At 38.4% G+C, this 27,756-nt stretch overlaps 1 protein-coding gene across 1 annotated transcript in view; it reads left to right on the top strand.

Moving 5' to 3' along the window:
• Positions 1-27,756, top strand: part of C7H11orf65 (chromosome 7 C11orf65 homolog) — a 54,237-nt gene that overhangs the window by 22,406 nt on the left and 4,075 nt on the right. Inside the window, exons 3-6 of the mRNA XM_003415617.3 lie at positions 2,284-2,337; positions 2,469-2,669; positions 11,822-11,952; positions 15,294-15,464. Of these exons, the coding sequence (XP_003415665.1) occupies positions 2,284-2,337; positions 2,469-2,669; positions 11,822-11,952; positions 15,294-15,464 (557 nt within the window). The remainder of the gene's footprint in view (positions 1-2,283; positions 2,338-2,468; positions 2,670-11,821; positions 11,953-15,293; positions 15,465-27,756) is intronic.

The raw sequence follows: 27,756 nt of genomic DNA, 5'->3' as shown, positions 1-27,756 counted from the left end.
GGAAGAGATCCATATTTGTGCTCATTCCAAAGAAAGGTTGTCTAACAGAATGCGGAAATTATTAAACAATACCATTAATATCATAGCAAATGAAATTTTGTTGAAGATAATTCAAAAATGGTTGCAGCAGTACATTGACAGGGAACTGCCAGAAATTCTAGATGGATTGAGAAGAGGATGTGGAATGAAGGATATAATTGTTGATGTCAGGTAGTTCTTTACCGAAAGCATGCAAGAAAGATGTTCACCTGTGTTTTATTGGCTGCAAAGGCATTCAACTGTGTTTATCATAACAAATTATGAATAATATTGGGAAGAATGGATATTCCAGAACACTTAATTGTGCTCATAAGGAACCTTTACATAGACCAAGAGAGAGTCGTTTGAACAACAAGGGGATACTGCTTGGTTTAAAATCAGGAGAGGTGTACGTCAGGGTTATATTCTTTCAGCATACTTATTCAATCTGTATACTGAGCAAATAATTTGAGACGCTGAACTATATGAAGAAGAACACAGCATCAGGATTAGAGGAAGACTTATTAACAACCTGTGATATGCAGATGACACAACCTTGGTTGCTGAAAATGAAGAGGACTTGAAGCACTTATTGATGAAGATCAAACACTACAGCCTTCAGAATGGGTTGCACGTTAATATAAAGAAAACAAAAATGCTCACAACTGGTCCAGTAAGCAACATCATGATAAATAAAGACAATATTAAAGTTGTGAAGGATTTCATTTTACTTGGATCCACAATCAATGCCCCTGGAAGCAACAATCAAGAAATCAAAGAATGTATTGCATTGGGTAAACCAAGCCATGATGTTTTCAGTTGTCTAATGCATTGAAATGTGGACAATGAATAAGGAAGTCAAAAGAAGAATTGATTCCTTTGAAGTATGGTATTGGCAAAGAATACCATGGACTGCTAGAAGAATGAACATATCTGTCTTAGAAGGAGTACAGCCAGAATTCTCCTTAGAAGTGAGGATGGCAAGACTTCGTCTCACATACTTTGGATATGTTATCAGGAGGAACCAATTCCTGGAGAAGGACATCATGCTTGGTATGTAGGTGGTCATGGAAAAACAGGAAGATCCTCAATGAGATGGATTGACACAGTGGCTGCAACAATCAAACATAGCAATGATTGTGAGGATGGTGCAGGACCAGGCATATGGTTGGTTTGTTGTACATATGGTCGCTATAGTCAGAACCAATTCGACAGCACCTAAGAACAGCATACCTATGTAAACACACTTATATTTTTTGGTTGTTATTACTGTTGTTTAAAAACTATACATGTTATTGCATTTATCAAAATTGTCCCTTATTCTTGTGTACTTCTTAGTGCCTACATTTGCCTTGGTCAGGTTGTACAGACTTCACCCATATTGGGTATTGCCTTTCCCATCACCAAAAATAACAAGTGTCTGCTATCTAGAAAGTGACTCCCACTCCTTCCCTTCCCTTCCCTGGTGGCCATCAAAGAACTTTGCTCTCTGTGTGTATGCCTATTCTTGATTTTTTATAAAAGTGAGACTATGCAACATTTGTCCTTTTGTGGTTGACTTAGTTCATTCGGCTTAATGTCTTCCATGTTATAAGATTTTTTGTGGACTCTTTATTATTCTTTATAGTTGCATAGTATTCCAATGTATGTATGTACCACAATTTGTTTATCCATTCATCAGGTGATGGGCACTTAGGTTGTTTCCATCTTTTCGCTATTGTATATAATGCTGAAGTGAACATAGGTGTACATAAGTATGTTATGTCTGTCTGTTTGTGTCACTGCTCCTGTAGCTCTAGGATATATACCTAAGAGTAGGATTGCTGGATTTCCAGGTATTTCTATTTCTAGCTTTTTGAGGAGGCACCATACCATTTTCCATAGTGGTTGTACCATTTTACAATTCTACCAGCAGCCTATAAGAGTTCTAATCTCTTCACAATCTTGCCAGCTTTTGTTATTTTCAGTTTTTTTGATCAGAGCCATTTTTGCAGGAGTGAGATGGTATCTCGTTGTAGTTTTGATTTGCTTCTCTCTAATGGCTAATGATTGTGAGCACCTTTTTATGTGTTTTTTAGCAGCCTGAATGTCCTCTTTGGTGAAAATTCTTAGGTCTTAAAATATTCTTTAATTTAGAATGAATTATATGAGGTTAGTTCATTCAGCGTATTTCATAAATAGTCAATATTAAGAAATTATTTTAAAATAGAGTGAGAATCAAATTGGTATTACAGAATATTGAAGAGTAACATACTTTTCTTATAGGCCAATCTTTTAGATGCTGCTGCTGGCGTTATTGTACGATTCAGATTAGGTGGGGTAAGTATGGATGAATTCTCATTTAGTAATTTTAAAGCACATTTATATGAAATTTGAAAGATACAATTTTTTAAATGTAAAACATTTTTATAATTAGACTACATCTGTGTTTTGAACTCTTCCACCTACAGGTTAAATTTCCACCCAACATATACTATAAAATTTTCACTCACAGACATATCGAAGATCTGTGTGCCAACAGCCCTAGAGATTACACAAAACTTCTACCAAAACATACGTCACATGTTAAAAGTGATACTCTCCAGAAAGATGACAATAGTGGCTGGTATCGTCGCATAGAGAACAATGGCTGGAGACCTGTTTCTGATAGAGTAAGAAAAGAAAATATTAATAATTTTGAATCTTATATATTTAGAAAAACATTTGTCTTTTTGAAAATTAATTTTAAAGTTATTTTTAAAATAATAAATCCAAGAAATTAGAATGATAAATTTTAAGTTTACTGTGGATTAACTAATAATACTTAAAGTACAGTAATTTATCTTTTTTTCTTACATTTATTTCTGCTTTTAGAAATCAGCCTTGAATCTAGGCTATCTTTAAAAAAAAAAAAACCATTGCCATCGAGTTGATTCTGACTCATAGTGACCCTATAGGACAGAGAAGAACTGCCCCATAGGGTTTCCAAAGAGCAGCTGGTGGATTTGAACTGCCAGCCTTTTAGTTAGCAGCCAAGCTCTTAACCACTGCACCACCAGGGCTCCATGCTGTCTTTAGGCACCCTAAATTGGAAGACATTGTTGACCCCGTCCTTAAACCAGAGGGGCCATTTCTTGAAAGCAATATGACCTTTTCTCTTATAGGGTTTGTAATAACAGATACTGGTGGAAAATTATTTGGATTTTCATGGTATTGGGGAACTTAATGAAATGGGCAGAACGATTTTAAGTACACCCAGTTACTAATGGGTTGGAGTCCCTAGGTGGCTGCTCCCTGAAAGGCTGGAGGTTTAAATCCACCCAGAGGTGCTTTGGAAGAAAGATCTAGCAATCTACTTCTGAAAAATCAGCCACTGAAAACCCTATGGAGCACAGTTCTACTCTGACATGGGATCTCCTCTGTGAGTCATAACTCGATGGCAACGGGTACTGGCTTACTAATGGGTGCATATGTGATTTGGAGACTTTTCTATAGACATCCAAGTTTCGTCTCCTTTTGGTGGAGATCATTTCTATCAAGGGCTATTTGTAAGCTTATATTTTGTAGGTTAACACGATCAGGTTCTACAGCCCAAGAAGTCTTTTTACATTGTCTCAAATATCTTCACTCAAATTCTCAACCTCTACTATACAGCCCTGGTGGTGTAGTGGGTAAATGCTACGGCTGCTAACCAAAGGCTCGGTGGTTTGAATCCACCAGGCGCTCCTTGGAAACTCTATGGGGCAGTTCTACTCTGTCTATAGGGTCACTATGAGTCGGAATTGACTCGATGGCACTGGGTTTGGCTTTTTTGGTTATTATACAGTTTGTAGAATGTGGTATGTAGAATTTACTAAGTATGAAAAGCAAAAACAGTCAAGGTGTGAGTTTATTCATTCGTTCAACAAACTTTATTGCATGCTAACCGTGACGGCAGTGGGCTTTTTTTAACCATATGTCAGGCATTGTACTAGATCCTAGTGGTGCAATGGTAAACAATACATAGTCCCTCCCCGTGAGTAGTTTTTAACTGGGGAGACAGTCAGGTAAGTAGAATATTTCAGTACAGAGCAGTAAATGTGCTAAGAGCTTTTATATTATATGTATGTTGTAGGGGTATATAGAAGGTACACTTAATTCTGTCCTAGGGATTCAGGGAGAGATGTCCAAGGAACTGATATCTAAGTTTTTTTTTTTTTTATCCCAAAGGACAAATAGTAGTTAGTTTGATTAAAAGGGTGAGAAAAGGCATTCTAGGCAGATGGAACAGCATGTCTAAAAGCCTAGATGCAGAAGAGACTATATACACACACACATACACACACATACACACACATACACAAACATATGTGTGTTTATAATAAATTATTGCTGGAGCGAAAGGTGAAAGATTCTGAGAGGGAAGAGATTAGGCTGCAGAGTTAAGCAGGGGCCAGGGCATGAAGGGCCTTATCAAATTGTGCAAGAGAAAGGAACTCCATCCTATAGTCTTACTGATATATAGTGATATTTGTATTCTCTTAGTTGGTACTAGTTTGTTTATTAACTTCTGGCTATGTTAATGTTGGAGAAACCCCTACATCCATAATTAGAAAAGAAAAATCCTTTCAGAGCTTAGATTACAAACTGTATTTCTCAGTAAGAATGAAATGTTTGAGTAATCTGTGTAGAGAAAAGAAGAATCAGACCAGCTGGCATGATAGGAAGGTTGGTTCCAAGTATAAAGGACACCATGTTAGATTAGAAAATGCCACTGGTGTCCATGGAAAGTCCTTAATTCATTAGTTAGAATAGGTCCAGCTGAACAAACCTCCATGATAATAGTTGCTTAAACTATACTTTTCAGTCATGTAAAACTCTGAAGTTGCATGGTCCAGGACTGGCATGGTACTTCATGGTGTTTAGGGGCACAATCTATCTCCATTCCCAAGGTCATGTGATGGTGACTTTGGCTGCTCCACCTCTAGCCATTACAATCACATTCCTGCCAGCAAGAAGGAAATGATTAAACATACACATACACTTACCAGCAAGGGAGGCTGGGAAATATCTTTATTCTAACCAGCCACATGCTCAGCTAAAAAAGGGGATTCTGTTACGGAAAAGGGGAAGAATGGATACTGGGGGTAAACAGCAGTCTCTGATACATATTGCAATTCCATTCTGCTACTGGCCCTTCTACATGTTCAGGCAGAGTCAGGGAACTTCCTGTATAGAGGACCATCAGTAATTATAAGCAGTATTCTCTCTAAATAAGTGGCATTGTGCTAGTGCCATGATACTGCTAGCTTATAGGGCACCTTTGTGAAAATTTGAAAAAGGTACCCTTCCAGATGGGTCAACTAGGAAAAAATACCCTTTCTAGGCAAATTAGAAAGAAGTGCTTTTTCTGGGTAGACATAATTCTTTGGGAACATTTCTTGGTAAGAAGACCGCACTTTAAAAACAAAAAAATTGTATTTTAGATGAAGGTTTATGGAACAAATTAGTTGCTCATTAAACAATTAATACATATATTGTTTTGTGATATTGGTTGCCAACCCCACAGCATGTCGACACTCTCCTCTTCTCAACCTTGGGTTCCCCATTACCAGCTTTCCTGTCCCCTTTCTGCCTTCTGGCCCTTGCCTCTGGGTTGGTGTGCCCCTTTAGTCTTGTTTTGTTTTATGGGCCTGTCTGATCTTTGGCTGAAGGGTGAACCTCAGAAGTGACTTCAGTAGTGAGTTAAAAGGATGTCCCGGGGTCATACTCTTGAGGTTTCTCCAGTCTTTGTCAGACTGGTAAGTCTGGTCTTTTTTTGTGAGTTAGAATTTTGTTCTACATTTTTCTCCAGCTCTGTCTGGGACCCTCTAATGTGATCCATGTCAGAGAAGTCAGTGGTGGTAGCTGGGGACCATCTAGTTGTGCTGGACTCAGTCTGGTGGAAGCTGTGGTAGTTGTGGAGAGTTCAGCACTTTTGTGTGAAGAAATAAAAGATGTTCCTTGCTCACTTTCTCCTCTGCTCAGTCTTTTCCAGCAACCTGATGTTATCTAAAAGATCTTTAAAGGGAGGCACTTTGTTATTGTTAGGTGCTGTCCAGTAGGTCCTGACTCAAAGCAACCCTGTGTACAACAGAATGAAACGCTGCTTGGTCCTGCGCCATCCTCACAATCATTGCTGTATTTGAGCCAATTGTTACAGCCACTGTGTCAATCCATCTCATTGAGAATCTTCCTCTTTTTTCCTGACCCTCTACTTTACCAAGCATGATGTCCTTCTCAGGGACTGGTCTCTCCTGATAACATGTCCAAAGTATGTGAGACAAAGTCATTCCATCCTCTCTCTTAATGAGCATTCTGGCTGCACTTCTTCCAAGACAGGTTTGTTTGTTCTTCTGACAGTCTGTGGTGTATTCAGTATTCTTCTCCAACACCATAATTCAAAGGTATCAATTCTTCTTTGGTCTTCCTTATTTATTGTCCAGCTTTTGCAGGCATATGAGGTGATTGAAAATACCATTGCCAGCTCCCTCTTCCTAGTCTGTCTTAGTCTGGAAGCTCCGCTGAAACCTGTCTACCATGGGTGACCCTGCTGGCATTTGAAATGCTGGTGGCATAGCTTCCAGCATCACAGCAACATGTAAGCCACCACAGTATGACAAACTGACAGAGAAGTGGTGGCTTAAAAGGTTAAAATGTGAATAATAGAGTTTTCCATGTATCCTAACTTGTCAGTTCTTCTTGATTTGTTCTCCCTCCTCATCAAGAATTCCAGCTATTTAAGTTATTATACCTTAGCTTTCTTCTGGTATTCTTCACTACCTTGGGTTCCTTCATCTTTCTGTTCTTTAACCTTATCATTCTTGACTCTGGAAAATCCCACTGTTCATTCAACAGTTCATTTATTTGTTCCTGGTTGATTCTATTTCTCTCTACCTTCAGTGATCATTCCAAACTTATTCAGACCTCTGGGAATTCAAAACTGTAGCCCTCTTCCTTACTGTTTTCAGATGTCTTTATTTGCTTCTTCACTGGAAAAAAAAAAAAAAGGCTTTCAGAATTCTTTTACCCATCTTTTTTCCTTTGCTTAGCTAACTCTCCTTATTTCCTGATCCCATGTCTTCTTGCATCTCACCATTCCCAACTGTTTCACTTCTTTTCTGCATTTCACTTTTCTGTACTAACTCTTTCCTCCCTGCCTGCAACAATCATTCCTACACGTACAAAGCTGATTCCTGCCCTAGTTTCCCCTTAATGTACCATGATTTCTCTTGATTCAGTTTCTTCCCACCCACTCAGTCCTTAGTTCTCTATTATTAACTTCAACTTTCCCATTCTGTATAACCTGCTGTTTCAAAGGTCACCAGTGATCTCTTGGTGCCAAATTCTTTCCAAGCCTTATTCTCATTGGTACCTCCAAAGCATTTAAGATTGCCAACACTTCTTTTTTCAAACTTTCCCTCTTCAGAATTTTGTGACTCTCTAAACTCCTTTTACCTTTTCAGCCTCTACTTTTCTGGTTCCTTTTCTTGTGACTCAAAAAGGTAAGTACTTCTCATAGTTTTTTGCCTCTTAATCCTCTAGATTTTCTCTTTTGGCATACTTACTCCTTCCATGGTTTCGGTAATCTCTCTCAGACGACTTTCAAATATATAGACCAAAAGCTTCTTAATAATAGGTAATTGTCTCTCTAATGCCTAATATAGTGCCTGGTGCATAATAAGCATTCAATACATAGTGGTTGAAAGAATGAATATATGTCTCCTTAATTTCAATTTTATATGTCCTAATTTGTACTGTGGAAACCCTGGTGGCATAGTCATTAAGAGCTACGGCTACTAACCAAAAGGTCAGCAGCTCAGGTCTACCAGGCACCCCTGGAAACCCTATGGGGAAGTTCTATTGTGTCCTGTAGGGTCACTATGAGTCAGAATCGACTCGATGGCAACAGGTTTGGTTTTTTTGGTTCAATTTGTACTGTATCTCAAATTTAACTTAAAAAATAAAGCTAATGTCTCCTTCTATCATTATTACTTGCTTAATTTTCCCTCATTTCATGCTTCTATTTTTCCCTATCCTCTACCTACCCCTCCCCCAAATAATCCCTATTGCTGTTGTTCCATATGGAAATGACACCATTGTCTTCACTGTCACTAGACTAATATCTTTAACAGGATAAAGTTCAAAATCCTCTGTATAAACGTTTTATGATCTGGCCCTGGCCTATTTTTCTAGCCTTATTTCTTATTGATCCCCAAAGGTCTCCAGCCAAAGTGTTTGCTCCTCTAGGAAGCCTCACCTTTTGTAAATGGTACATGCAGAAATCCAACAGTTTCTACATGTACCATTTAGTGACATTGTTTATATTCTTCAAGTTGTGTAACCATTTTCACCCTCCTTACTGAGTTGTTCCTCCCCCATTAACATAAATTCACTGCTCCCTAAGGTTCCTGTCTAATCTTTCAAGTTGCTGTTGTCAGTTTGATCCCATATAGATAGTTCTTAAAAGAGCATAATGCTCAAGGCAGACATTTTTTACTAAGCTAAACTATTATTTGGTTTTAGGAAGACTTCAGAGGATATTTTTGGTTTAAGGTTTAAAAATACTGACAGCTGTTTTTAATATGGAGGTCTCAAGGCAGTAACAAAGAGAGACTACTGATTTTACACAGGCTTATTATTATCCCTACTTATATATACACACACATGTCCACACCCATGTAGTCAGATATTCCCTTCTAAATGGCCTACATTTTCCAGAAAGCGCTACACTGAGAGGAGATAAAGCAAGATGCAACATCAATTGTTGGTGTTTATTTTTTCTATAGAATACCTCTAAGAAATCCTTGCTAATGGTTATTACACAGTATTCAGAAAGGCCTGCTGGACTAGTATTTTCTTCTGTTAAGACTCATTGGCCAAATTTTTAATGCTTGGCATATTTAAAAATTTTTAAATGTTTTTAGATTATAGAATATTTTGTTTGCCAATATTTTACAGTTCTCAGAATGATTTTATGTTGAGTTATTCTTTAATCAAACTTTCTTGATAAAACAGACATTCACACTTAACCTCTCTAATGACATATCTTACAATCTTATTATCGTTACATTGGTCATTCATCTCACCCTTATCAATAGATTCAAAACTATCATCACCATGAATTTACGTTTGTAACTAATTATACATAATGCTCATATGTCAGAGTAAAAAAAAATAATAAAATGTGTCCTCAAAACTACGACTGTATTGTTTTCTAGGCTTATCAGTTGCTGTATAAATAAACTTACTAGTATAGGAGTTGAATTGAGAAAAGAACAAAAATTTATATTTTGCTAACTCTTTTTGTCATTTAAAGGTATTACAAGTTTTTCTCATTGACTGTAGCATACTGTGACCATTCCTATGCTGGCACCAAGTCTCGGATGCTGTTCCGTCCTGAGTGTTTCTTCATTCAGATAGCATCATTGTAGGGGGTGTAATGGTCACCTTTCCCTTAAATTAGTTGTTCCCTTGTTGTGTTCACTTCTCTTTTCTGAGAGCATTCTGGTTACCATTTCTCTGAATAAGGAGGTACAGGTCTGTATGCCATGATGTTGGCTGGATCTGTAGCAAAACCTGATGTGACTCTATCATCTTGAAACATAGCATCTTCCAATATGAGGATCTTTCTGTGTCTAGATGAGATCCAGGAGAATTCAAATAAAGCAACTACTGAATTTTTAAATTTTGTTAAATTTAAAAATCATCATTATTATTAGATAGTCGTGGTTCAGTGGTAGACTTCTTGCCATCCATGTGGGAGACCTAGGTTCGATTCTCAGCCAATGCACCTTGTGCACAGCCACCATCTGCCTGTCCCTGGAGGGTTGTATGTTGCTGTGATGCTGAGCAGGTTTCAGCAGAGCTTCCAGACTAAGACAGACTAGGAAGAAAGGCCTTACTTATGAAAATCAGCCAATGAAAACCTTATGGGATCACAATGCCAGAGCTATGGCCAATCATGAGGGTTGTCACAGGATGGGGTTGCCATGAGTCGGGGATGGCTCAATGGAAACGAACATAATTTTTAATTTATTTAAAAATATTTACAGAACACCAGTGTATATATGTAAATACATTTTATTATTTTTTATTTTTTTACTATCACAACCCTCAAGGAGCTTTTAGGAAACTAAAAATGTAAACGACATTATTCACCTTAAAAGATGGTTGTTAAGTACAAAAGTAATGGTTTATGTACTAAATTTTGTGGATGTTCAGAAGAGAATGAGACTAATAAATGAGGAACAAATACTTAAATTAGGCCTCAAGTGCGATACATAAGAATTGGAAAGATGAAGGGGGGAGGGTGGGAATAATATAACCCAGGCTGTGGAGATAGGAATGTGTATTATACAGTCAGCTAAACAGATTGATCTGGGTAAGGAAAAGGATTTGTATTGAGAAATAGTGGTTGAAGCCAGAATATAAAGTGCCAAGGGAAAGAATTTAAATTTGATGCCATATGCAGTTGAGATCAATTGAATGTTCTGAAATAAAAGCTGACATAAAAGAAAAATTATTTAGGAAGAGTGATCTAGTGGGGGTGTGGGGAGACTGGGAGGGCAGTGAATTGGAAGTGGGAAAATAGGCAACCAGTTAAGAAGTATAAGGTGACTCTGCTGGTGGCAATAAAAACCAAACCAAACCTGTTACCATTGAGTCGATTCCAACTCACAGCAACCCTATAGGACAGAGTAGAACTGTCCCATAGGCTGAGAGAAAATGAAAGGATTAAGGTACTGGTGCCTCATGAGGGTAAAAAGCATTTGTGGTGGAAGTGAAGCTATAAAAGAAAAGAAGAATAGAATGGTTTCACAATGCCCCACCCTGAGGCTTCTGATTTTAAATAGCCAGCACTTCCTGTGTTAGGTGGAAGCTCCACTAAAGTTATAGCTGCAGCAGCTCCTCTCATAATTTGAAATTAAAGTCCTCAATGTCATACAACAGAAACCACAAATTCTTGATTCCTGATGGAGGGACTTCTGTGTTTCTGGAGAGTGCCTGTGCTTCCTGAGAATTAGGGTCTTCAAGAATCAACAGCATTAAGAATAGGTCAGCAGACTTAATGGTCTGACCGAGACTGGAAGGACCCCGGTGCTCATGGCACCCAGACCATCTGTTGGCCCAGGACAGGAACCATTCCTGAAGCCAACTCTTCAGAAAGGGATTGGACTGGACAATGGGTTGGAGAGGGATGCTGGTGAGGAGTGAGCTTCTTGGATCAGGTGGACACTTGATACTATGTTGGCATCTCCTCCCTGGAGGGAGATGAGAGGGTGGAGGGGGTTAGAAGCTGGCGAAAAGGACACGAAAAGAGAGAGCGGAGGGAGAGAGTAGGCTGTCTTATTAGGAGGAGAGTAATTGGGAGTGTGTAGCAAGGTATATATGGGTTTTTTGTGAGAGACTGACTTGATTTGGAAACTTGCACTTAAAGCACAATAAAAATTATTTTTTTAAAAAAGAATAGGTCAGGTCTATTCATGTGAGAACATGACATTCTCTTAGACTATGTCTACTTATTTATTTATTCAACAAATACTTATTAAGTACTTCAGTACACTGGCACCTTGCCAGTACCTCTGTGGCATGTGTGTCTTTTTTCTGGGAGACATCTGCCTCGGAAGGCTCAATGTAGTACTCACCCATCACTTAATTAGAAATACCTTCAATGGACCTATCTTCCCCTCTCTTTATATCCTGTCATATTCTTACTGAACATGCACAAGTTCTTGTCTATAGCCAGATAAGCTCACAATGAGTATTTCAAACGTTAGTATATTAACTTTTCATTTCTCAATAGTTTTGGATGCCTGCTGAAAATGTAATGCTGGGAGACAGTAAGGAAAGTGAATTCCATTTCTCTAAACTAAAGAGAAGGAAAGATTTGGAAAAGAAAAGAAAAATTAGAAAAATAGAATGGATGAGGCAAATGTAAGTTGATGAAATACTTAGATTTACTGAAGATGTACACAGTATTTTAAATTACAAAAATGTTCTATCACTACTAAAATAATTACATTTTTTTAAAAGAAAATATAAAATTATATATTTTTAAAAATGCACAGAAAGCAAACATTTAATGTATGCCTACTATGTGCCAGACACTCTTTTAATCTCTGGGATATAAATGGGAAAATAAATACTGTCTTTGACCTCAAGAAAATTACAGTCTGTTGGAATGTCAGAAAAGAAAATAAGCATTTATTATGATTTATATCAGGTAATTTCAGTTTGCTTCTCCAGACACACCCTATACCCTTCTCCACCATTTTCTCTGCCCTAAGAGACTGACCTTTATATATTACATCAAGGGGCTTCTGTGCCTTCAGTCTTCAGTTGGGCTCCAATGGGCAGGAGTTGGGGGCGGAGAGAAGGTAACTTAGTATTTTTTCCTCTGTTCCCTTCCTGTGATGTCAGCTTGGACTGGCTCTGCCCCTTAATCAAAGATACTGCCCCTCTGAAGTCAAAGGGCTACATGACTTGCTCTTCTTCCAGTTTCTTGTAACTGTTCCCTTCAGTAATTACTTCAGACCTAGAGCTGGTAACGGCTCCGTGATTCTAACTCTAGGTTATTGCACTTCCCCCATCCCAGTGATTTCTCTGAATGTGTGGGTCCCCTACACCCAGACCTTTATTAATAGTCTAGTTGTAAACTTTACTTGAATTAGCCTATTTTGAGTATGCAATTTGTTTCCTATCGGAACCCTAACTGATATACTAATGGCTACCAAGTAAGACTCCCAGGAAACACACTTTTAAATATGGAATTGGTTTGGTCATATATTCAAAGAGCATAAATAATCTCCTTACTTGGGTAAGTAGAACACAGATAATCTACACCATGCAGTGGCGTAATGATCACTCAAATTATTAATGGTGGAGGCATGGGACAAAATGGAGATGGAAGGCAAAGCTTTGGATGATTAAGAGACCCCCCCAGAAAACCCAAACCTACTGCTGTCGAGTCGATTCCGACTCATAGCGACCCTATAGGACAGAGTAGAACTGCCCCATAGAGTTTCCAAGGACCGCCTGGTGGATTCAAACTGCCGACCTTTTGGTTAGCAGCCGTCGCTCTTAACCATTATGCCACCAGAGTTTCCAGTTAAGTGACAGAGATACTTAATCTCTATGGCACCAATATTGATTGTAAAGATTGTGGAGTAACCTGGATTCTTCTTATGGTTGTAAGTAGTGTACACAGGGAAAAAGATAAATTTAAAAACATAATCATGCAATTACGATCATGTGTGGAGTTCACAGGAGATGCTATGGAAACAAAGGGTTGTAGGAATTCTGTTTCTGGCCTTGATGGAGTAATAAGGCTAGATTTACCTCGCTACTTTAAACAAATTAAAAAAAAACAGACAAATATGTTAAAACATGTTTAGACATTGGACAACAGGAAACTCAGGACAGTAATCTCTGAAAGAAAGGGAAGAAAAAGACGAGCCCTAGAATTGTTCCATTTTGCTGCCTGAGAGAATTTCTAGGCTGCAGTGCAAGAAAGGGTATCCAAACAGAGCCAAAAGTTCTCCCTGAACTGAATTGACAGTTAAGATTCTGAGGAAGCCAAGTGGCTGAAATTCACAAAACAATAGCAGAGAGGAGAGAGCTACAGAGAGAGGGAGAAAAAGAGAGAGAGAGAGGACCCGACAGTGAGCAACCTAGAAAACCCAGTGCCGTTGGGTCTATTCCGACTCATAGCTACCCTACAGGACAGAGTAGAACTGTCCTATAGAGTTTCCAAGGAGCGCCTGGCGGATTCCAACTGCCAACCCTTTGGTTAGCAGCTGTAGCACTTAACCACTATACCACCAGGGTTTCCAAAAAATCTGTAAATCTGCAGGTTACCTTTCAGTCTCCAGCTGAGCATTTGTCTGCACATGGATGTGAGCAAATAACCTGAGGCAAGAGAAAGACCATGGGAAAGGATCAGGCAGAAAATACCTGGAGCTCACATAGGGTTAGAAATACTTCATGTTCCAATGAGCCAGAGGGAAGAAAGACCTCCTAACACGTGACATCAAATGATTCCTCCTAAATGCACTACCTCAGTTGTTGTTGCTGTTGTTGTTAGTTGCTGTTTAGTTGACTTCGACTCATGGCGACTCCATGTGTGCAGAGTAGAACTGCACTCCATAGGATTTTCAAGGCTGTTACCTTTTGGAAGTAGGTATCCAGGCCTGTCTTCCAAGGCACCCCTGGGTGTGTTTGAACCACCAACCTTTTGGTTAGTAGTCCAGCACTAAATCCTTTGTGTCACCTAGGGACTCCTTTAAAATAATTAAACAAGATAAAGTATGAAAAGTACCTGGCACAAAGAAAATGTTAATATCCTCAGGGCTTCAAACTGGCTCCTTCTGGTTCAAACCTCTGCTGAAAATTTGCATTTCCATCCCAGATATACTGAATCAGAATGTGCATTTTAACAAGATGCCCACGAAATTCTTATGCAGAGGTTCAGGTTGGAAGGAACTGGTTTGAAGCCCTGGTATCTCTCTCCCTTTTACCTTTTGGCCCAGCATGGACTTGTAATGTGAAACTTACCTCAAAAAATGGAGGGCACCAAGAGACTGAAGAAAGAGGTGGGCAATTCCAGGATGGCAGCAAAGGAGTTTAATGGGGAGACTTACGTATGATGCAGATCCTGGGCGGCAGCAGGACTGAGCAGATCTCCTTGGCACAGTGGGAGGGTGGAGGTTTTCTAGTGGTGGTGAACAATAGTGGCTACACACCAGGGACTTACATAACAATGACTTAGCAAACGGTAGTGAACAAGCAAAATGCATGAGGGTGCTCATGTTCAGCTTCTCACAAAGCCTATTTTCCCTTCACTTTATATATCTCTTTTTTCCCTTTTCACTCTTCCTGCCTGTCATAAGCTATGTGATCTTGTAAAAGTTACTCAACTCCTCCAGGATTTTTTTTTCCTCAGCTATAAAATGAATGAGCTAGTTAATTGGTCTCTAAGATTCTTTCAACTCTAGAATTCTATGATTTAGTGATTTAATAACTTAGTTTTTCTTTGTGTCCTTAAAACGTAACTCTTAAGAGATGATTTTTAAATGAGCCTTCTATTGTTAGTGTGCTCGATCAACTTTTTTTTTTTTCCTAAAAGATCCCATCACATAGAGATCTTGGCTTAGATACATCTGAGTTGTATAGGATGCAGACTTGGTTTAATATGTAAGTAGTTCCACAACATATATCAAGTGTATCTTCTTGTAATCACCAAAGGATTTATGTTTCCTTTCTTTTCCTCTGTTTAGGTACTATACAGGACGTCTGGAAGCTAAATCAACAAATTATGAAACTATAGGTTTAATTCACACAGCAACAAAAGGGCTAATAAGAGCTATTGAAGATGGTGGAATAGATTCTGTGATGGATTGGGAAGTGGATGAAGTGCTGCACTGGACAAATACACTGAACTTTGATGAGTAAATACCTGTTCCTATGCTTGGGGGAAAAAGGGCAGGCATCATCTTAATATTTTTCTGTCTAGAATTTCCCACCCTCACATTAAATATTGATACCTACCACATCATAATCTTCCAAAAAAATGAATATTTACTGTTTATAAAGAAAACAAGAAGAAATAAGTGAAAAAAGTAAAAAAAGGGATAATCCAAAAACAGAAAAAAGAAAAATAGACTTAGGTGTTATTTATTCAGACTTTATTCTCATGCCTTAGCCTAAATGTGCTTTCTTTTAACTCTGGGGTTTAGAAACAAGGCTAAGAACATGAAATTAGTAATACAAAGAATTTCCTCAGTCTGTGTTCCCTAATCTTTCTGCAGAGACACTTAAAGTGTAAAATTTTCGGTGACATACTATGACACTTAACATTTTTAGGATTTTTTTTTGTGTGGTGATATGTAATATAAAAAAATAGCCATCAGAAAAAAGCAGATCACAACCAGAATGAAATACCACTTCACACCCAGTGTTGTAGTTGTTGTTAGGTACCATTGAGTTGGTTGCAGTTCATATCAACCCAATGTACAACAGAACAAATAACTTGCCGGTCCTGCACCATCCTCCCCATTGTTGTTATGCTTGAGCCTATTGTTGCAGCCACTGTATCAATCCATCTCATTGTGGGTCTTTCTCTGACCCTCTAGTTTACCATGCATGATGTCCTTCTCCAAGGACTAGTCCCTCCTGATAACATGTCCAAAGTATGTGAGATGAAGGCTTGCCATCATTGCTTCTAAGGAGCATTCTAGTTGTACTTCTTCAAAGACGGATATGTTTGTTCCTCTGACAGTCCCTGGTATATTCAATATTCTTCACAAAACCATAATTCAAAGGCTTCAATTCTTCTTCAGTCTTCCTTATTCACTGTCTAGCTTTCATATGCATATGAGGTGATTGAAAACACAATGGCTTGGGTCAGGCAGACCTTAGTCCTTAAAGTGACATCTTTGCTTTTTAACACTTTGAAGAGGTCTTTTGCAGCAGATTTGCTCAATGCAATGCATCTTTTGAATTCTTGACTGCTGCTTCCATGGGGGTTGATTGTCAATCCAAGCAAAATGAAATCCTTGACAACTTCAATCCTTTCTCCATTTACCATAATGTTGCTTATTGGTCTAGTCGTGAGGATCTTTGTGTTTTCTTTATGTTGCAGTGTAATCCATACTGAAGGCGGTAGTCTTTGATCTTCATCAATAAGCACTTCAAGTCCTCTTCATTTTCAGCAAGCAAGGTTGTGTCATCTGCGTATCGCAGGTTGTTAATAAGCCTTGCTCCAATCTTGATGCCTTGTTTTTCTTCATATAGTCCAGCTTCTTGGATTGTTTGCTCAGCATACAGACTGGATAAGTAGGGTGAAAGGATACAACCCTGGTTTATACCTTTCCTGATTTTAAACCATGGAGTAGCCCTTTGTTCTGTTTGAATGACTGCCTCTTGGTCTATGTACAGGTTCCGCATGAATACAGTTAAGTGTTCTGGAATACCCATTCTCCATAGTGTTATCTGTAATTTGTTATGATCCACACAGTTGAATGCCTTTGCACAGTCAATAAAACACAGATAAACATCTTTCTGGTATTCCCTGCTTTCAGCCAACGTCTATCTGATGTCAGCAATGATTCTACATCCCCTTCTGAATCTGGCTTGAATTTCTGGCAGTTCCCTGTTGATGTACTGTTGCAATGACTTTTGAATGATCTCCAGCAAAATTTTACTTGTGTTTCATGTTAATGATATTGTTAGATAATTTCCTCATTCTGTTGGGTCACCTTTCTTTGCAATGGTCATAAATATGGATCTCTTCCAGTCGATTGGCCAGGTAGCTGTCTTCCAAATTTCTTGGTATAGATGAGTGAGCACTTCAAGCGCTGCATCTCTTTGTTGAAACATCTCAATTGGTATTCTGTCAATTCCTCCGGCCTTGTTTTTCACCAAAGCCTTCAGTGCAGCTTGGACTTCTTCCTTCAGTACCACTGGTTCTTGATCATATGCTACTTCCTGAAATGATTGAGTGTCAACCAATTCTTTTTTGTACAGTGACTCTGTGTATTCCTTCCATCTTCTTTTGATGCTTCTTGTGTTGTTTAATATTTTTCCTGTAGAATTCTTCAGTATTGCAACTTGAGGCTTGAATTTTCTCGTCAGTTCTTTCAGCTTGAGAAATGCTGAGCACGTTCTTTCCTTTTGATTTTCTAACTCTGGGTGTTTGCACATTTCACTATAATACTTTACTGTGTCTTCTTGAGCTGCCCTTTAAAATCTTCTGTTCAGCTATTTTATTTCATTATTTCTTCCTTTTGCTTTAGCTCTTCTACATTCAAGAACAAGTTTCAGTCTCTTCTGACATCCGTTTTGGTCTTTTCTTTCTTTCCTGTCTTTTTAATGACCTCTTACTTTCTTCATGTATGATGTTTTGATGTCATGTCACAACTTGTGTGGTCTTCAGTCCTTAGTGTTCAGTGAGTCAAATGTATTCTTGAGGTGGTCTCTAAATTCAAGTGGGATATATTCAAGGTCATACTTTGGCTCTCATGGGTTTGTTCTAATTTTTTTTTAGCTTTAACTTGAACTTGCATATGAGTAATTGATGGTCTGTTCTACAGTCAGCCCCTGGCCTTGTTTAGACTGATGATATTGAGCTTCTCCATCATTTCTTTCCATCTGGTGATTCCTGCGTGTTCCATCTGGTGAGGTCCATGTGTATAATCGCTATTTATGTTGTTGAAAAAAGGTAATGGCAAAAAAGAAGTCACTGGTCTTACAAAATTCTATTATGCAACCTCTGGCATCGTTTCTATCACCAAGGCCATATTTTCCAACTATTGTTCCTTCTTTGTTTTCAACTTTCACATTCCAATCACCAGTGATTATCCATGCATCTTGATTTCATGTTTGGTCAATTTCAGACTGCAGAAGTTGGTAAAAATTTTTAATTTCTTCATCTTTGGCCTTAGCATTTGGTGGGTAAATTTGAATAACAGCCATATTAACTGTTGTATTAATAATTGTATCACACCCGCTAGAATGGCTGTAATTAAAATGACAAATGTTTACAAGGATGTGAAGAAATTGGAATCCTCATACATTGCCAGTGGGAATGTAAGATGATGCAGCTGCTTTGGAAAACAGTCTGGCAATTCTTCAAATAATTAAACAGATAGTTACCGTGTGATCCAGGAGTTCCTCTCCTAGGTATATGCCCAAGAGAAATGAAAACATATGTCCACAAACTTGTTCAAGAATGTTTGTAGCAGCTGTCTTAGGTATCTAATACTGCTATAATGAAAAAATACCACAAGTGGGTGACTTTAAAGAACAGAAATTTGTTTTCTCACAGTTCAGGAGGCTAGAAGTCTGAATTCAGGGTATGGCTATAGGGGGAGGTCCTTCTTTGTCTTCTGCCAGCAATTCTTGGTGTTTCTGGGCTTATAGATATATTTTCCATGTGTGTCTATCTTTACATGGCATCTTCCCCCTCAGTGAAGTCAGCTTTTTTTATAAATCAGAAGTGACTAGGTTTAGGACCCAGCCTACTCTAGTAGGAGCCCTGGTGGCACAGTGGTTAAGAGCTAGGCTGCTACAAAAAGGTTCGAATCTACCAGCTGCTCCTTGGAAACCCTGTTGGGCAGTTCTCCTCTGCCCTATAGGGCTGCTAAGAGTCAGAATTGACTCAACAGCAACAGGTTGGGTTTTTTTTTTTTTTTTGTCTATTCTAGTATGACCTCATTAACATAACAAGGAAAACCCTATTTCCATATAGGATCACATTCATAGGTACAGTGGCCAGGACCTCAGTACATATTCTGGAGGGGTTGAGGACAGACACCAGTTCAACCTACATCAGCGGCATTATTCATATTAACCAAAAAGTAGAAGCAACCCAAATGTCCATCAACTGATGAATGGATAAATAAAATGTAGTATATCCATGTAATGGAATATTATTTGGCAATAAAGAGAAATTAAGTACTGACACATGCTACAACATGGATGAGCCTTGAAAACATTATACTTAGTGAAAGAAGCCAGTCACAAAAGGCCACGAAAAGGCAAATCTATATATAGAAAAAATAAATTAGTAGTTGTCTAGGACTGGGGTTTGGGGAATTGGGAAGGATGATGGCTAAGGGGTACGGGGTTTCTTCTGGGGGTATGAAAATGTTTTAAAAGTATTGTGGTGATGGATGTACAACTCTTACAGTGAATATACTAAAACACATTGAATTGTACACCTAAATAAGTGAATTGTATGGTATGTGAGTTATAGCTTAACAAGCTATTAAAAACATTTAATATTTACTCAAGTACAATAATGAATGTGAATGTTACATGATGAAGGGGCAGAAAAATTATAAGATTGTGAAAGTAAAGAAATATTATAAAAAGGAAGAAATTAGAGGGAGATAAGAAAAAAAAAGTAGGGAAAGTCTAATGGTCTTTGAACAATAGTAAGGAAAAAAGAGAGGCAGATGAAACAAAGAAGAGAGAATTATGATGAAAGGAAATATAAGATAAAAGGAGAAAAAAGGAGAGAATGATTAACAGTAACAACAAAGGAAAATTGGAAAACAACAAAAAAAGAAAAACGTATTGATGGGAAGAATATATTGGAAAATAAATAGGGAAAATATGAGAAGAAATAAAGAACTAATTATCCATGTTAGATGCTCAAAAGTACTTCTTAATAAATAAATAGAAAACAGAGATTGCTGTGATTCAATAGCCCCAATATCTTTTCCAGACCATTGTTTTGGGGTTTCCTTATAGACAGCTCATCTGTGGTTTCTAGACTGAAAAAATACTATACAAATAGTAATAATGATGCAAGAACTGACACCCAAAGAAAAGAGCTGTAATGCCTTACTTCTGCTTCCTTTCCTGAAAGTAAAAAGAGTTGAGTGGAAGAAGGGAGGAAAGAATGGGAGAAAGATGTAGAGGAGGTCCATTTTCAATGAGTTTCTGAGAGCAGGATAGAGAATTCTCTCAGGTGAACATTTGAAATCCTGCTGTCATGGATTGAATTATGTCCCCCCAAAAATGTGTGTATCAATTTGGCTGGGCCATGATTCCTGGTATTGTGTGATTTTCCTTGTTGTAAATTCTGCCTCTATGATGTTAATGAGGGAGGATGGGCGGTAGTTGTATTAGTCAGGCAGGACTCAACCTACAAGTTTGGATTGTGTCTTGAGGTACTCTCTTGAAATATAAAAGAAAGAAGTGAGAGCAGAAAGCAGCAGAGAGACGGGACCTCATACCACCAAAAAGCAATGCCAGGAGCAGAGCACGTCCTTTGGACCTGAGGTTCCTGCTCAAAGAAGCCCCTAGTCTGGGAGAAGATTGATGAGAAGGCTAACAGAGAAAGCCTTCCCGTGCAGCTGACACCCTGAATTTGGACTTTAACCTATTTTACTGTGAGAAACTAAATTTCTCTTTGTTAAAACCATACACTTATGGTATTTCTGTTGTAGCAGCACTAGATAACTAAGAAATCTGCTCTGCCCTTCTCTTATACAGTTGAATAACTGAAGCAACGGACCAGCAAGCTTCAATGAAAGATAAAGGAAAATTCACATTCAGTATTCTATATTCAGAGCCCTGGCAGCTCAGTGGTTAAGAGCTCGGCTTCTAAAGGAAAACAGAAGAAGAAGCAAATAACCCAAATAAGAAATAAGATGGGCAATATTACAACAGACCCAACTGAAATTAAAAGAATCATATCAGACTACTATGAAAAATAGTACACTAACAAATTTGAAAACCTAGAAGAAATGGATAAATTCCTAGAAACACACTACCTACCTAAACTAACACAAACAGAGGTAGAACAAATCAATAGACCCATAACAAAAGAAGGGATTGAAAAGGTAATCAAAAAACTCCCAACGAAAAAAAAAGCCCTGGCCCAGCGGCTTCACAGCAAAGTTCTACCAAACTTTCAGAGAAGAATTATCACCACCACTACTAAAGATATTTCAGAGCATAGAAAAGGACGGAATACTCCCAAACTCATTCTATGAAGCCACCATATCCCTGATACCAAAACCGGGTAAAGACACCACAAAAAAAGGAAATTACAGACCTATATCCCTCATGAACTTAGATGCAAAAATCCTCAACAAAATTCTAGCCAATAGAATTCAAGAACATATCAAAAAAATAATTCACCATGCCCAAGTGGGATTCATACCAGGTATGCAGGGATGGTTCAACATTAGAAAAACAATTAATGTAATCCATCATATAAATAAAACAAAAGACAAGAACCAAATGATTTTATCAATCGATGCAGAAAAGGCATTTGACAAAGTTCAACACCCATTCATGATAAAAACTCTCAGCAAAATAGGAATAGAAGGAAAATTCCTCAACATAATAAAGGGCATTTATACAAAGCCAACAGCCAATATCCCCATAAATGGAGAGAGTCTGAAAGCATTCCCGTTGAGATCAGGAACCAGACAAGGATGGCCTTTATCACCACTCTTATTAAACATGGTGCTGGAGGTCCTAGCCAGAGCAATTAGGCTAGATAAAGAAATAAAGGGCATCCAGATTGGCAAGGAAGAAGTAAAAGTATCTCTATTTGCAGATGACATGATCTTTATACAGAAAACCCTAAAGAATTCTCAAACAAACTACTGAAACTAATAAAAGAGTTCAGCAGAGCATCAAGATAGAAGATACACATACAAAAATCACTTGGATTCCTCTACACCAACAAAAAGATCATTGAAGAGGAAATCACCAAATCAATACCATTTACAATAGCCCCCAAGAAGATAAAATACTTAGGAATAAATCTTACCAAGAAAACTACAGGACACTACTGCAAGAAACCAAAAGAGACCTACATAAGTGGAAAACATACCTTGCTCATGGATAGGAAGAGTTAACGTTATAAAAATGTCTATTCTACCAAAAGCGTTCTATAGATACAATGCAATTCTGATCCAAATTCCAACGACATTTTTTAATGAGATGGAGAAACAAATCACCAAGTTCATATGGAAGGGAAAGAGGCCCAGGATAAGTAAAGCAGTACTGAAAAAGAAGAGCAATGTGGGAGGCCTCATTCTACCTGACTTTAGAACCTATTATACCGCCACAGTAGTCAAAACAGCCTGGTACTGGTATAACAACAGATACATGGACCAGCGGAACAGAATTGAGAATCCAGACATAAATCCATCCATATATGAGCAGTTGATATTTGACAAAGGCCCAAAGTCAGTTAAATGGGGAAAAGACAGTCTTTTTAACAAATTGCGCTGGCATAACTGGATATCCATCTGCAAAAAAATGAAACAAGACCCATGCCTCATACCATGCACAAAAACGAACTCAAAATGGATCAAAGACCTACATATAAAATCTAAAATGATAAAGATCATGGAAGAAAAAATAGGGACAAAGTTAGGAGCCCTAATAAATGGCATAAACAGTATACAAAACATTACTAACAATGCAGAAGAGAAACTAAACTGGGTACTCCTAAAAAAACACCTATGCTCATCGAAAGACTTCACCAAAAGAGTAAAAAGAGTACCTACAGACTGGGAAAAAGTTTTTAGCTATGACATTTCCATTCAGCACCTCATCTCTAAAATCTACATGATACTGCAAAAATTCAACTATAAAAAGACAAATAACCCAATTAAAAAATGGGCAAAAGATATGAACATGCACTTCTCTAAAGAAGACACTCAGGTAGCTAACAGATACATGAGGAAATGCACACAATTATTAGCCATTAGAGAAATGCAAATCAAAACTACAATGAGATTCCATCTCACTGCAGTGAGGCTGGCGTTAATCCAAAAAACACAAAATAAATGTTGGAGAGGTTGTAAAGAGACTGAAACACTTATACACTGCTGGTGGGAATATAAAGTGGTAGAACCACTTTGGAAATCGATTTGGCACTTCCTTAAAAAACTAGAAATAGAACTACCATACGATCCAGCAATCCCACCCCTTGGTATATATCCTAGAGAAATAAGAGCCTTTACATGAACAGATATATGCACACCCATGTTCACTGCAGCACTGTTTACAATAGCAAAAAGATGGAAGCAACCAAGGCACCCATCAACAGATGAATGGATAAATAAATTATGGTATATTCACACAATGGAATACTACGCATCAATAAAGAACAGTGATGAATCTGTGAAACATTTCAGAACATGGAGGAATCTGGAAGGCATTATGCTGAGTGAAATTAGTCAGTTGCAAAAGGACAAATATTGTTTAAGTCCACTATTATAAGAACTGGAGAAATAGTTTAAACAGAGAAGAAAATATTCTTTGTTGGTTACGAGAGGGGGGAAGGAGGAAGGGAGGGAGAAGGGTATTCACTAATTAGATAGTAGATGAGAACTATTTTAGGTGAAGGGGAAGAACACACAATACAGGAGAGGTCAGCACAACTGGACAAAACGAAAAGCCAAGAAGTTTCCTGAATCAACTGAATGCTTCGAAGGCCAACGTAGCAGAGGTGGGGGTTTGGGGACCACGGTTACAGGGGACATCTAAGTCAATTGGCATAATAAAATCTATTAAGTAAAACATTCTGCATCCCACTTTGGAAGGTGGCGTCTGGGGTCTTAAACAATAGCAAGCAGCCATCTAAGATGCATCAATTGGTCTTAACCCACTTGGAGCAAAGGAGAATGAAGAACACCAAAGACACAAGGTAATTATGAGCCCAGGAGACAGAAAGGGCCACATAAACCAGAGACTACATCATCCTGAGACCAGAAGAACTAGATGGTGCCTGGCTACAACAGATGACTGCCCTGACAGGGAACACAACAGAGAACCCCTGAGGGACCAGGAGAGCAGTGGGATGCAGACCTCAAATTCTCATAAAAAGACCAGACTTAATGGTCTGAGACTAGAAGGACCCCAGAGATCATGCTCCCCAGACCTTCTGTTAGCCCAAGACAGGAACCATTCCGAAAGCCAACTCTTCAGACAGGGATTGGACAGAACTATGGGATAGACAATGATACTGGTGAAGAATGAGCTTCTTAGCTCAAGTAGACACATGAGACTAGCTTGGCATTTCCTCTCTGGAGGGGAGAGGGCAGACGGGGTCAGAAGCTGGCCGAATGGACAGGAAAAGAGTGGAGGGAAGGAGTGTGTTGGCTCATTTATGGAGACAACAATTAGGAGTATATAGCAAGGTGTATACAAATTTTTGTATGAGAGACTGACTTGATTTGTAAACTTCCACTTAAAGCACAATAAAAATTAAAAAAAAAAAAAAAAAGCTCAGCTGCTAACCAAAAGGCTGGCAGTTTGAATACACCACCTTCTCCTTGGCAACCATATGGGGCAGTTCTACTCTCCCCTATAGGGAAGCTATGAGTTGAAATTGACTCAAGGGCAACCGGCACGGGTATCGTATATTCTATTACTACTGGAATAGAAAAAGAATAAAAAAATAGGATTCAAAGGAATGGAATAAACAATATCCCAGGCATCTTAGTCTGCATAAGACTTTCCCCACTATCATTCCTGATACCCCTTTCTAGTAGGTGATCAGGACTGTTAATGTCATCCCTTTGTGGAAAAGAGAATAAAAACAAAACAAAGCAGTAAGACTTGAAGAATTTCTCCATATCATATACTTATATTGAATAGAATTAATACAGATAACTTTGACATGGTAAAAGTAACCCTGAAAATTTGTTTTAAAAAATGCTAATACCTCATGTTTCCCAATTATATACAATTTTTTGATACTATTTTATAAATTTATTCTATAACTTGGTCAATCATCATTTGGCACCAACGTGGAATCTTAGAAATCAAAATTCAGTCAATCCCTGGAAAATCCCAGGACAACAAAAATTCCAAATGAAATCCAGAGGGATTATTTGGGAATATTTAGCATTATTGACCAGAGGCTACTGGTTATCTCTGGCAAGGCTAAACTTTGCAAAGACCTTCCCCTTACTCACTGCAAACATTTGAGAGTACTGCATTCTTCCTATTTCATTTCTGTTCTCTCCACAAGCTACCTTCCTGTTGCATCTTAGCAGTTCTCTAGATACTTGTAACTGGCTTGAGGACATCTTGTTTGATGAGAATTTCAAAGTTTGGCATTTTTCCCTGCAAGAGAATTGGTAGCTAGTGGAGCCTTGGTGGCGCAGTGGTTATAGCGCTTGGCTGCTAACCAAGAAGTCAGCAGTTTGAATCTACCAGCTGCTGCTTGGAAACCCTAAGGGGCATTTCTACTCTGTCCTATAGGATTGCTGTATAAGTTGGAATTGAATGCACGGCAACAGGATTGGTTTCTTTTTGGAGTTCCTTGGAGAGTACCCTTCAAAATCTGTTGACAGTTTTCTGCAGTCTAACCATTAGGATGGCATAAACAGCTTGAACACTAATTTTGAGTCATGCAAATCAGTTTCTTCCCAAAGGGTTTTGTGCCAGTCCCTTATTATGACAGATGGCTCCTTTTCTGGAAGGAAGCCACTCTGCATCTTCCCATGCACGTTGCAACAGTATCAACTGAGTACATTGTTAGTGTAATTTTGGAAAATATAGAGAACCAACTTCACTCTTGCACTTAAGGACACTGATAATGAGTCCTATTGCAAATACTATGAGATCCAGAGATAATTTGCCGCAGGTGCTTAGAACGTAAAACAATCCCTGCCCCGCCGTCACAGAGCCACCCACAATGCCACAGGATGGCTGATGTTACTGTTGCTGGCCTTCATCCTAATGGATTTTCAGCTGCATATCCTTTATCAAGATGGATACTCTGCTTCCAAATCTTCATATTTTTCAAACTGCAAGTGAATTTTTATGTAACCTGTTCTGCAACAAGCAGCTGGGATGTGGCTTTCTTAAATAATATTCTGATATTCTATTCATGCATGTCTGTGTATGTTATGGATAATTTTTGTATCTGAAGCTGCTCTTTTGATTTCTAAGACATGTAGTTATGTGCTCTCTCTGGCTAGGGACTTTTTCCAGACCATTAAGATGTTAAATTTGTATTCCTGAAGGGATTCATTGTAGATTCCACATATACTTTATTGTGCCATTGTTATCTAAAAATTTCCAAAAACAAGTTAGAAAGATGGATCAGCTCAATGATATAGTAAAAGGGTAATGCTATCACTGGACTATTGCTTTTATTTGTAAAACCATATTTTTTATACTGCTGGTATGTTCTTTTTAAAATAATTGAATAAATTCATATCCTAATCTTAGGTAAAGCAGGGTCAGTGAAAGGCCTTATTATGACATTTGTTTGTTCCCCAAACATTCAGGGCTTAGTATAGGTCCTTTATCTTGTTTTCTTGAAGGTGAAGGTGGAATGAAAACCTTCCAGTATATAAATCCAAGGAAGCAGGGTGATTGACATCCAACTCCTTATAGTGTTCCTGAGTAACCGCTGAAAGCACAAAGTCAGCCTAAGTTTAAAGTCAAGCCAGACTGAACTGCCTACTAAGAGATCCTGGAAGGGGTTTAGACTACCTGCTGTTGTCCTGCATTCTTTCATTTAACAGTGTCCCAACAGTATCCCATTCAAGGCCATAGAATAATGTTTGCAGAGCAACAACAGGTAGCAGTTAATAGGAAAGAGCAGACTTTAGACATACTTTATTACAGTTAAATACTACTAAAAAAATACTATTAGACAGTATATACTTTCCTATAGCAGCAATCTCCAGGATCCCAAAGTTAACGAAATAAGAATAATGCAAGTATAATAAATACATGGAACATCACGGTGTTTTCTGAACTACGTGACAGTTCTAAGCCTCATCCTTTCTCTTCTAGCTTCATTTTAGCATCTTCCTTACCACCCCTTGGCAAGACTGAATGCAATTGAAAGGAAGAAGGCTTGGGCAAGGGAGATAGGAGTCTAAGATGAAATGGAATAAGGTCACAGGGAACCTGCCCTTTAGCTCTCACTCATCCTCGCAGCTCATCATAGCTTGCCCTTCCCTACTCTTCCTCCTCTCAGGCTACCCTGGCTTCCCTACTGGCCTCTTTTTTCTCCCTATTTCAGTCTCTGTTTAGGGAGCTAATGGCAACTACATTTGCTCTACTTGAATGTAATCTTTTATGTTTACCGGACACTGCAAAATCAGGGGCAGTAGCAACAGCACCATTGCTCCCATATGATCATGAACCACACACTTTAAATTTCCATTGACATGTCAGAGACAATCCAGAACCAAGGAGCTTATGTATCCCCCTCCCTTTTTCCTCTCACAGTTTCTG

Source organism: Loxodonta africana, chromosome 7 (assembly GCF_030014295.1).
Source record: "Loxodonta africana isolate mLoxAfr1 chromosome 7, mLoxAfr1.hap2, whole genome shotgun sequence".
Classification (NCBI taxonomy): domain Eukaryota; kingdom Metazoa; phylum Chordata; class Mammalia; order Proboscidea; family Elephantidae; genus Loxodonta; species Loxodonta africana.
Note: the sequence above shows the minus strand (reverse complement) of the source record. Positions and strands in the feature narration are given on the sequence as shown.